The 11722-nt window shown below is 46.3% G+C and overlaps 1 protein-coding gene across 4 annotated transcripts in view; it reads left to right on the top strand.

Moving 5' to 3' along the window:
• Positions 1-6008, top strand: part of TMEM62 (transmembrane protein 62) — a 69034-nt gene extending 63026 nt beyond the window's left edge. For all 4 annotated transcript variants that reach the window (XM_073577636.1, XM_073577635.1, XM_073577637.1 and 1 more), the window contains one exon: positions 424-6008. In XM_073577636.1, coding sequence (XP_073433737.1) covers positions 424-750 — 327 coding nt within the window. In that variant the 3' untranslated portion in view covers positions 751-6008. The remainder of the gene's footprint in view (positions 1-423) is intronic.
• Positions 6009-11722: the final 5714 nt, after the last annotated feature.

The following is an 11722-nucleotide window of genomic DNA, read 5'->3' on the forward strand; positions in this document are numbered from 1 at the left end:
AAAGGTGGCTACTTTGAAGAACCTAGAATATAAGACATATTTTCAGTTGTTTCACACTTTTTTGCTTATTATAAAATTCCACATGTGTTAATTCATAGTTTTGATGCCTTCAGAGTGAATCTACAATTTTCATAGTCCTGAAAATAAAGAAAACTCTTTGAATGAGGTGTGTCCAAACTTTTGGTCTGTACTGTATATGTGTACATGCTGTTTCTCTTTTTTTCTTAGTTAATAAACAAATTTTTAAAAAAATTAGGGGCCCTCGGCTTATACTCGAGTATATACGGTAATAAATAAGTGTATTTTAGTACATGTTTATTAATAATAATAGTATATACGGTAATAAATAAGTGTATTTTAATACATGTTTATTAATAATAATTGGGTGTATTTTAATTTATGTTTATTAATAATTGTTTGCAGATGCTGTTCTTTAATATTCCCATGACGTTGTACCTCTGCTGGTGTTTGCTGCTGCGGTGTAGAGGATTCGGTTTCCTCTCCCATCTGAAGCATAGTAGGAAGATGGTCTGCATCCCAATACACTTCTTCATGTTCCTCCTGCTGGCTTGGCAAATCTACTCCATCTTCTTTTTGATGTTGACCTATGGCACCTTAGCGGCCTTCCTCTCGCCAATGAAGCTGTGGCTAGTGGTAGCCACACTGGTCATGGGTAGGAGAGTATGGGTATATAACTCTGCAGAACTCAGATCTTACATAATTGAGCTAAAAAACTGCCAAAGCTCTTGACTTCAAGCTCTCCTGCTACCTTAGTGTGTCGTGCATCACATTACTGTAACTCTAAGGCTGTGTGCCCGCATTGCGTTTTTTTAAGCGTTTTTGATGCATTTTTCGGGGTCAAACCGCATCAAAAACGCTTAAAAGAAGCATCCCATTCATTTTAATGCATTTTGGCCTATTTGTGCCAATGGATGCGGTTTTACCGCTAAGGAAACGCTTAGCGGTAAAAACGCAGCATGTTCATTAATTTCTGCTTAGGTCCGCGGTTTTGGCTATTTCCTATAGTCTAGAAGACGCGCGGAAAAAAATGCATCAAAAACGCGCGTTTTTTTCCGCAAGTTTTCTGGGAAGGAGACCCGTTTCCTGAGCGTTTAAAAACGCTAACGTGGGCACATAGCCTTAATGATGGAAGCGCACATGGTGTATTGGGACAATTGTTAGTTTTGATTTGCAGGATATTTGACTCCCTGTTGATCACATACATAAAACTACCTGATATGATGTAGCGTGCCAGAGCTTACCGAAGGATTTAATTTCACAATTGAATGACATTTCAAATGCACTGAATAGAAGCTGAATGGCCCAACTACCGACTTACGTTGCCTTTAAATATTGCAGTATCAGCAGAGAATGTTAGATTATTTAAATCTATTTTTTTGTTTTTATCTAATATATAAAGCTCAAGTATATGTATGTATGTATGTATGTATGTATGTGTGTATGTATGTCCGGGATTGGCATCCGCACCGTCGCAGCTACAGCCACAAAATTTGGCACAGTCACACGTCTGGACCCCAAGAGTGTCCTAAGCTATGTTGTGAGGTGAAATTTTAACCCCACGCGTTCCAATTCACCAAACAATTTTGCCCCTATCTACATAATGGGGAAAGTGTGTGTGTATATCAAGCCCCGCCCCTCATTATGATGTCATAATAGTTGCCATGGCGACGCTGATGTCATCATAGGTTGCAAGCCCCGCCGCTCATTATGATGTCATAATGGTTGACTATGGGATGGAGGATGTGTTATGGGTATATGGGCACTGGACTATGGGATGGCGAATATGTATGATGGGTATATGGGCATGGGACTATGGGATGGAGGATGTGTGATGGGTATATGGGCACTCGACTATGGGATGGAGGATATGTATGTTGGGTATATGGGCACGGGCCTATGGGATCGTGGCTATGTATGATGGGCACGGGCCTATGGGATGGTGGATATGTATGATGGGTATATGGGCACGGGACTATGGGATGGAGGATAATAATAATTTGCTATAACTATCCACAGTTAGTTACTATGCCCGGACAGCGCCGGGCTCTTCAGCTAGTATAATATATAAAGAAATAAAATGAATCTGAGCCTTTCCTGTTGGCTGCAGCTCTCTTGTCAGCTGCACCGTACAGACTGTGACACAGTCAGCAGAGAAGACATGTTCATTACTAAAACAGATATGTTTTTATGTTTGACAGCTCAGTTGTATCGCTGCTTAGATAAGAGGATTGTAATAACCAGAATCTCCCCCATCAATCCCTGGTACCTGAGGGAAAGGCGCTGTATGACAACTTTTCTAGGAGACCCTAATAGTCTCTTGACAGTTGACTCTCATTTATTACAGCTACCATAAAGCACACTCTCCCCGCTGCACTGCGTATATAGAAGTATGGCTTCCAAAAGAAATTGGCAACAAACTAAGAAATGGGAATGTAGATTTTAAAGTGGAAAAGTTTTGTTTTGTTTTTTTTTGTTTTTTTTACAGGGAAAATGATGCAACTGGTTATGATCTACTGTTTAAAACTACAATATACTGGGCATTTGCAGATAGTACTAAGACTGCTACAGTAAGTGTTATGCCCTTGTGAAACATCAAAATCCTAATTGCTATATTATGAGTGCTCTGGCTGCGGACCCCCACATTGCATTATACAGTGCCCATCCAGAGTTTGATGCACTGGCTAATACAGATGTGTCCAGAGCGGGGAAAGGGACTGATAATGGGACTCCGCAGCCTTCCCCTATCCGCGCCCTGAATGCAGCAGAGGTGTGCATGCATGGCCTCAACCCCATTCACTGTATATGGAAATGTCTGAAGTAGCCGAGCTCACACTGCTCAATCTCCGGCAGTGCAATAGACCATTAATGGATTGGAGTGACAGCATGCACACCTCCGCTCCATTCATTATATATGGGAACTGAAGTAGCCGAGCTCTGCACACTGCTTTCTCCGGCAGTGCCATACACCATCAATGGAGTGGAGAGCCAGCATGCACACCTCTGCTCCATTCATTCTATATGGGAATGTCTGAAGTAGCCGAGCTCTGTACACTGCTTTCTCCGGCAGTGCCATAGACCATTTGTAATGGGGTCTTCTGTGCTGTAATACCTCTTTACATTACCACCCCGTGTTTCAGGAGGTCCACTCTGCTTTTCCTCACTTCTGGATGAAGGACGCTGGCTCGAAAGGCTTTGTAACATCGGAACATATAAAAGATCACTGCTTCTCCATGTATTTCCAGTGTGACAACATTTTACTCATCGGTCTCAGAATATATATACATACAGAGGGCAGGACAATCAATGTGTGTATAACAGGCTCCAATTAAGATGCCAGATGTACATTACAATAGCCGTGGGATTTACAAAGGTGGGGGGAGGTCAGAAGTGGGATATCTCGTTTACATCTGCCCAGGGGGTCGCAGCCGGTCGGTTGCTGCATTAAGGGCATACATCTCACATTACACCTATCATACATGCATCTCCTATTCGGGGTGCTGGGGGGTTCTGTAACACCATTAATGGAGTGAAGAGACAGCATGCACTCCTCCGCTCCATTCATTCTATATGGGAATGTCTGAAGTAGCCAAGCTCTGTACACTGGTTTCTCCAGCAGTGCCATAGACCATCTAGGATGGTGCTGTAGAGCCCTATTCTCTGAGTCACTGGGGTCCTCTAGTAAATCAACAAGTTATCCCCTATTCTGTAGATGGGGTATTCCCCAATAAAATCAAGTTATTCCCTGGTAAGTTTTAGGCAGACACTAGACATAAGGCGCCACTTACCTGGTTACTGATGATTCATTGACCACAGCGAAAAATCCACTTTTTATAGGCAAACATTGAGGTTCTGGTAATGCAGTAGTTTTTATTGCGACTTGCAGACAATTAGACTTCAGATAAAGCGAACAACAGCTTGTTGGTATCTAACACAATGGTCATAAATGATGGCTGTCGTGATCGAGCGTTTCTAGATAATTGACCGGTGTAAACAGGCCGCCTGTCGCCTGACAAACTAGTAGGCTAGTGAAAGAATTTTTAAGCTTGCTTAAAAATCATGGTTCTCGGCAGCACATAACATATGCTGCCAAGAACAATGATATTCTATGCATACAGAATGATCTATTACCATACCAGTTGTTCTGTTGGGTCTGCCTGTTTGAACAGGCAATTAAACTACCTCCAATATGCTTGCCTGTAGCTGATTGGCAGTCATTAATGGCCGCAAATGTCAAATCACCCTTGGCGTCTGTGCACACGCTGCGGATTCTGCTGCGGATCCACAGTGGATTTGGCCCTGCGGATCCGCAGCAGATCCGCAGGCATTGTACAGTACTTTGTTAGCCAGTGGGATTGCAAAACCGCAGTGCCCATGGTGCGGATTTTTCCGTGGTTTTAAATCCGCAGCATGTTAATTCTTTGTGCGAATTCCGCAGCGGTTTGCCACCTGTTCCATTGTCCAGGTGTCAAAACGCAGGAAAACCACAGGTCACTTTACCTGTGGTTTTACCTGCAAATCCGCGCAGAAAAATCTGCAGCGTGTGCACTCACCCTTAGAATCTAGATTGGGAAATTCCATTTTCTTGCCAGAAATCCCAGGCCAGTCCTAATTATCCGTGTACTGCACAGAATGTGCAGATTACGTTTGTATGTTTGCTGATCGATCATCTGACATGGTATCTTTCCTTCTTGATGGAGGCCAACTTTATTATATTCGAATCAAACCTATGAAATCAAATTTAATGAGGCGGACGTGTCCGAGCGCAGCGCCTGGAATAAGATCTCTGGAATACATAGGAAATGCGGCTAGAATCACAAATCGGTGAGCTACGGTCTGAGCACAGGCCTCGGGTCTCCTGACTTGAACTCGATAGTCTCATATGTGGCTGTGAGGCTGTTGAGTTTGGGTTGGGAGACCCTCGGCACTCTGCGCGTCACGGATCCTAACATACGGAATACGGATGTGCTAATGCATCTTTAGAGCCAGGCGACCATCGTACGAAAAATTGTGCGAGTTTCATCCGTGCTCCCGTTTTTTACGTCCGCGAGGCATCTGATGTTTTTACATCAACAGTTTAAAGTGTACAAGATCAAATCCAGTTTCCGAAGTCAATAATAGAAATGTATCTGTATCAGTCAGATACTACACCGATATGTTCCGTATGGGATTCGGTTATTTTTTTTTTTTTTTTTTGCACCCATGGACTTGAATAGATAATTGTTATCCAAGACTTGGAAGAATATAGTGCATGCTGTGATATTTTTTATATACACTTGGTCTGTGTTTAGAAGCTGTCATCCAAACAGCCCCATTAATGTCCCTTGGTTCAAGTGCTGCTTTATTATATGCCTGTCTGATCCAGCCTTTAGGCCAAGTTCACTTGTGGCCAAAGATTTCCTTTGTGGAATTAGATGTAATTCCCATTTTAGATGCGCCGGTTAGGATGGCATCGACTGTAGAGATGCACCACATGTAGCAGCATGCTCTGAAAAGTACAGGTTTTTCCTGCAGCATGTAATTGTCTAGTCACTTGCATCGTACTGCACTCTGATGTGGATTTTTGTTATGAAATGTGCCACAAATACTTCAGTCTGTACACCACCTTAAAATAAGCTAAAAGTCACCCTTAAAAGGTTTTTTGTGGATTAATAAATCATGGCTACCTAACAAAACCGTGCCAGACTTGTCTGCAGTATTTGTGCGCCATTGCAGCTCCAATTTATTCACCTGAAAGGCTTGTGCACATGACCGAATTATCTCTCCGAGTGCGATCTGACAAAACATCGGTTCTCACTCCATGGGGCTGTGCACATGTCTGTATTTTGTTTTTGTTTTTTTCGCATGCTTGAGTTGGATCAGATTGGATCGTACTCGGCCATGTATGATGAGTCTGTGGAAACCATTGGACTGCACTCGGATAACATCTGAGTGCATTCCAATTTTTCACGGACTGGCAGAATGGAGAAGATGGAGACTTTTTTTTTTTTTCTCCCATCTTCTCATCTGAGAAAATCTGATCACACTATGATCGGAGTGTTTTTAGCATAATTGGCCCAATTCTGTCGAATGAAGAAAATACGCTGGTGTGACCCTAAACCTAAAGGAAATCTGTCACCTCCTAGTACTGCAATGATAATCTAGTGCTGATAAAACAATGATGGAAACTACAGCGAACTGATGAGAAAATGACACATCCCTGGAATCAGGGTCTCTGCCCCTACATCATTCCGCTGTCAGATTAAATGGCAATAGTCTGATGACAGATTCCCTTAAATGAGGCTGAACTGCAATACAAGCTACAACCAAATGACTATTATTAAAAGAAAGCAATCACATTTTTCTGGTCCTGTACAACCCTTGTAGGCTAAATTTACCAGTGGCCACGTCTATGGCACCTAGCGGCGCCACACTAATACCGCAGACAGGGACGATCCCACAACAAAATCCACAGTAGCAAAAACTGCACCAAATATTACAGATTATTACTTATTTCACCCTTTTACATTGTAAAGGGTCAAATCTGCAACAAACTGACAATCTGCCGATGTGAAATCCGCAACATACGTAGGTCAATGTACGCTGCAGATTTCCTTATGGCCATGTGGATCAGAATTTATAAATGGCCATCCCCACCTATGCTGTTACTGTACTTTGTAGCCGATTTTCTGTGCACTGTGTATCCCACCCCTGTACCCCTATGACGTATCATAGGTTTTGGTAGATTGGAGCAATGTTTTCTCCCTGCTGCGTTATACACATTATTAGCACTACAAAGATGACTGCTATACGATGGTGCTGACTATCAGGTGTTTGCTAAGTATTGAAGCTCGGTATAAGGGCTCATACCCACTTGCGAGAGACTCGAACGATTCTCGTACGAATCTCTTCCATGAAAACCTGGCACTACTGCTGGCACTGGGACTGGAGCGTGCGGCTACATGTATTTCTATGCAGCCGCACGCTTCGTTCTGAGTGCCGGCAGCAGTGCCAGGTTTTCATGTGAAAGACACGCACTAGAATCATGTGAGTCTCTCGCAAATGAGTATGAGCCCTTCAGGGTTATTCTGCAGAAATATTATTTAAATGAAATCTGACCACACCGGATGGTGCAAGCAAAAGGCAATTTTGATGCCCGGCCCTAAAATTAACACTGCATGTAATGTGTGCAGACATAGGGCAGTGTCAGCGCTCTCATACAGCTGTCTTACGGCCATGCGCCAGTGTCTGCGCTCTCGTACGGCCGTGCGCCAGTGTCTGCGCTCTCGTACGGCCGTGCGCCAGTGTCTGCGCCCTCGTACGGCCGTGCGCCAGTGTCTGCGCCCTCGTACGGCCGTGCGCCAGTGTCTGCGCCCTCGTACGGCCGTGCGCCAGTGTCTGCGCCCTCGTACGGCCGTGCGCCAGTGTCTGCGCCCTCGTACGGCCGTGCGCCAGTGTCTGCGCCCTCGTACGGCCGTGCGCCAGTGTCTGCGCCCTCGTACGGCCGTGCGCCAGTGTCTGCGCCCTCGTACGGCCGTGCGCCAGTGTCTGCGCCTTCGTACGGCCGTGCGCCAGTGTCTGCGCTCTCGTACGGCCGTGCGCCAGTGTCTGCGCTCTCGTACGGCCGTGCGCCAGTGTCTGCGCTCTCGTACGGCCCTGTGCCAGTGTCTGCGCTCTCGTACGGCCCTGTACCAGTGTCTGCGCTCTCATACAGCCCTGTACCAGTGTCTGTGCCCTGTAACGGCTGTGCACCAGTGTCTGCGCCCTCGTACGGCCCTGTACCAGTGTCTGCGCTCTCGTACGGCCCTGTACCAGTGTCTGCGCTCTCGTACGGCCCTGTACCAGTATCTGAGCTCTCGTACGGCTGTGGACCAGTGTCTGCGCTCTCATACAGCCCTGTACCAGTGTCTGTGCCCTGTAACGGCTGTGCACCAGTGTCTGCGCCCTCGTACGGCCGTGCGCCAGTGTCTGCGCCCTCATACGGCCGTGCGCCAGTGTCTGCGCCCTCATACGGCCGTGCGCCAGTGTCTGCGCTCTCATACGGCCGTGCGCCAGTGTCTGCGCTCTCATACGGCCGTGCGCCAGTGTCTGCGCTCTCGTACGGCCGTGCGCCAGTGTCTGCGCTCTCGTACGGCCCTGTACCAGTGTCTGCGCTCTCGTACGGCCCTGTACCAGTGTCTGAGCTCTCGTACGGCTGTGGAACAGTGTCTGCGCTCTCATACAGTCCTGTACCAGTGTCTGCCCTGTAATGGCCGTGCGCCATTGTCTGCGCCCTCATACGGCCGTGCGCCAGTGTCTGCGCTCTCGTACTGCCCTGTACCAGTGTCTGCGCTCTCGTACGGCCCTGTACCAGTGTCTGCGCTCTCGGACGGCCCTGTACCAGTGTCTGCGCTCTCGGACGGCCCTGTACCAGTGTCTGCGCTCTCGTACAGCCCTGTACCAGTGTCTGCGCTCTCGGACGGCCCTGTACCAGTGTCTGCGCTCTCGGACGGCCCTGTACCAGTGTCTGCGCTCTCGTACAGCCCTGTACCAGTGTCTGCGCTCTCGTACAGCCATGTACCAGTGTCTGTGCCCTGTAACGGCTGTGCACCAGTGTCTGCTCTCTCGTACGGCCCTGTACCAGTGTCTGCGCTCTCATACAGCCCTGTACCAGTGTCTGTGCCCTGTAACGGCTGTGCACCAGTGTCTGCTCTCGTACGGCCCTGTACCAGTGTCTGCGCTCTCGTACAGACATGCATCAATGTCTGCAGTCATAGAAGCTGCAAATAATCTACCTGACAGTGTTAGAAGCATCGCAAGTAATAAGATAAAGACACATAAATGCATAATGAGGACTTCAAGACCGCAAAATCCAAGGGCATTTTAAGATGTGTTATGTCCGGGTCTCCGTCAATCCTACTGATCCGATGTCCGATCACCGTAGATGATTTTCTCTAGATGCTTTATACATAGCACAGATGGTAACAAATTTGCTTGTATTACATCCATCAGCTATTATCGTCTTTACTCTACTCTTGGATGTTTTTTTTAAGGAGAGACCCTTGAGATCATTATTGACATGCTATAAATCCCATCCACTGTGCTTGTACTGTACAATGCAGCATTTTGAACGCACCACAAATGCACCGCGTCCAAAACGCTGCTATTCCTGAGCGTGGGCGAGGATTCTTAATAGTAACAGAAAAGTGGGTGAAATTTTTACCCCAAAAATCCATGTAATGCATTGATCGTTAGGCCAGTTCTTGCATGGGCCTTAGATTTTATTGTCAATTTAAGCAATTTTTACCTAAATTACCTTTTTTTTTTTTTTTTTTTCTTTTTTTTTTTTTTTTTATTATTGCATTTTTATTATCTCTTTGGCTACGTTTTCACAATGAAACTTTGATGTTGCAGATTTTCTACACCTATTCCTACAATTGGGTTACTTGCATTTTTTTCATTACACTTTTTTGAGTGTACGTTTTATTAATTTTTTTTTTTCTCGTTTTTGACGCTGTTTATATTTCTGCTTTGTTTTTGATAATTCCTGGCATTTGGATTTGTCCAAATTTTATTGATAGTCTAGTGATGAGTGGACATGGTTGGACAAGGTGTTATCTGAGCATGCTTGTGTCCTAACCGAGTGTTATCAGGGTGCTCGAAAATATGTTCGGTCCCCACAGCTGTATGTCTTGCGGCTGTTCGAGAGGGATTGCCTTCAGTCGTACGTTTTTTGACCTGTAACACTGCGTGTCTAATTTAGGAAAAATATGAATCGACAAAACCTCATCTTGTAAGTTACTTTAAGGTCGGGATCACACTACCGTGTGTGATGAGAGAAACTCGCACGAGTCTCTCACATCAACACCCGGCGCTACCGCCCTCACTCAGGACCGGAGCTGCGGCCGCATAGAAATACATGCAGCCGCAACTCCAATCCTGAGTGCCGGCGGCAGTGCTGGGTGTTGATGCGAGAGACTCATGCGAGTTTCTCTCATCACACACGGTAGTGTGATCCCGGCCTAAGCGCTAAAACCTGCGCCAAATCCACATGATGCAGTGCAGATTTTTCCGCCGCAGATAAGGTCACATTCCAGTTCCTTGAGAACCAATCCCGACTGTGGCTTCTATAGGGGAAAGCCACTAATAATTCCTGACGTGATTGTGACTCGCGTGGAAATCTTTGCTCTCAACAACCCAACCTATGTATATTTATAAGAGGTCGCAGTGCTGTACACTGCGCCATGGGTGAATCGCAGGTCGAACGTGGTGAATTTTACTGGTTTTTACCATGATCAGATATATACCGGTAATTGTGAATAAATACAATGACTTATTCTGCTCGTGATTTTGCAATGTTCACTCATTGTGCAAGATGTATTTCAATAAAATGCTGAACGCATAACGGTTACAGTTTGTTTTTATTAAAATTATTCTGCACTTTTTGTACAAATGTTAACTTTAGTTTTCAAAATAAAACTGATTCAATATTGTTTCTCGTGCTTGAGTTTTCGCCAGTAAGAATATGGACCATTCTGTGTACGTAACTGCTTAGGTCTCATTGTAAAGGGGTCTTTCAGCATTCAGTGTAGCTTGCCGAGTACTAACAGTGTGCAGTATAAACAATGTTAGGATTCAGCTCTGCTAGCCAGTTTGACAGGTCCTCACCGCGATTTGCATACTTGCTGTCACATGTCAACTCGCTTCCCTTGATGATCTATGGAGTGAGGCTGTTCAGCAGACTATTACGCACTGTTACTATTTTTCTAGCTGCACTACTTGCTAATAGTTTGCCCTAGGGTGCAAAAAGCCTTGAGAAGGTAGGACATCTGCTGCTGTCTGCAATAAATTCAGTGATCACTAGCTGCATGCTGGATCTGGAGCTGCTGAGATCAAGTAACACTCCCTAAAGTGCTATTGTTGTGTCCTGTGCATTACCTTTCTTCAGTCCAATACAAATGAGATCACACTTCACACCCATTTTACTGTCACTCTGTACCGCCCAACATACTGAAACAGCTAGGAACTAGGGGGACTGGGCAGAGCGGTGGCAGATCTGCTCAAGCCCAGCTGACCAAGCACCTCCACCAATCAGCTGGTGTTTACAATGGGTACAGTCACCAATCACAATACTGTGACCGGCGAATGTAAGGAGGAAGACCGGGCTGCGGGTGCTTGCGTTATGCCGGGTCTGGAACTGTCGAGCCTGTGTCCAGTGTTGCCGGGGAGAAAGAATGGGGGATGAGACGGGTCCCATGACCTGGGGAGAGGAGGGGGCATGGCTAAGCCAGGCAGGAAGTGCGGGAAAGAGGCAGTGTTTTCCTGCCAGCAGCGAGAGCGAAAGCTGGTGTGCGGCACACTCCGCAGCGTGAGAGACAGCATGGAGTCGAGCCCCGGCAGAGTTTATGCAAACGCTCCAGTAAGTCAGTTAGGGTGCAGAGCACCGCGCGCCCGGCTACGCAGAGTGCAGTACTTGCGCGGAGGAGTGTGTGCCAGTGTCAGGACCCTGAGGTGCGTTCCCCATTGCTGATAGACACTCAGCAGCACCCGTGTTGGACAGAGACTCCTACAGCACTTCCCACTTTGGCTGCACAGATATATGGACTAGGGGCTCAGCGGGCAAAACCGGTGACCCGCCCGTTGCCGCCAGAAGCTGGACCGTGATTTGTTGGAATTTATCTGAGGACACCACGACGACCATTGCTGGTACTCCAACTCCCATCACACTGTATGTGGAGTAGGACCA

The sequence above is a fragment of the Dendrobates tinctorius genome, unplaced genomic scaffold (genome assembly GCF_039654945.1).
Source record: "Dendrobates tinctorius isolate UK_male_01 unplaced genomic scaffold, ASM3965494v1 ptg000057l, whole genome shotgun sequence".
NCBI classification, from domain to species: Eukaryota; Metazoa; Chordata; class Amphibia; order Anura; family Dendrobatidae; genus Dendrobates; species Dendrobates tinctorius.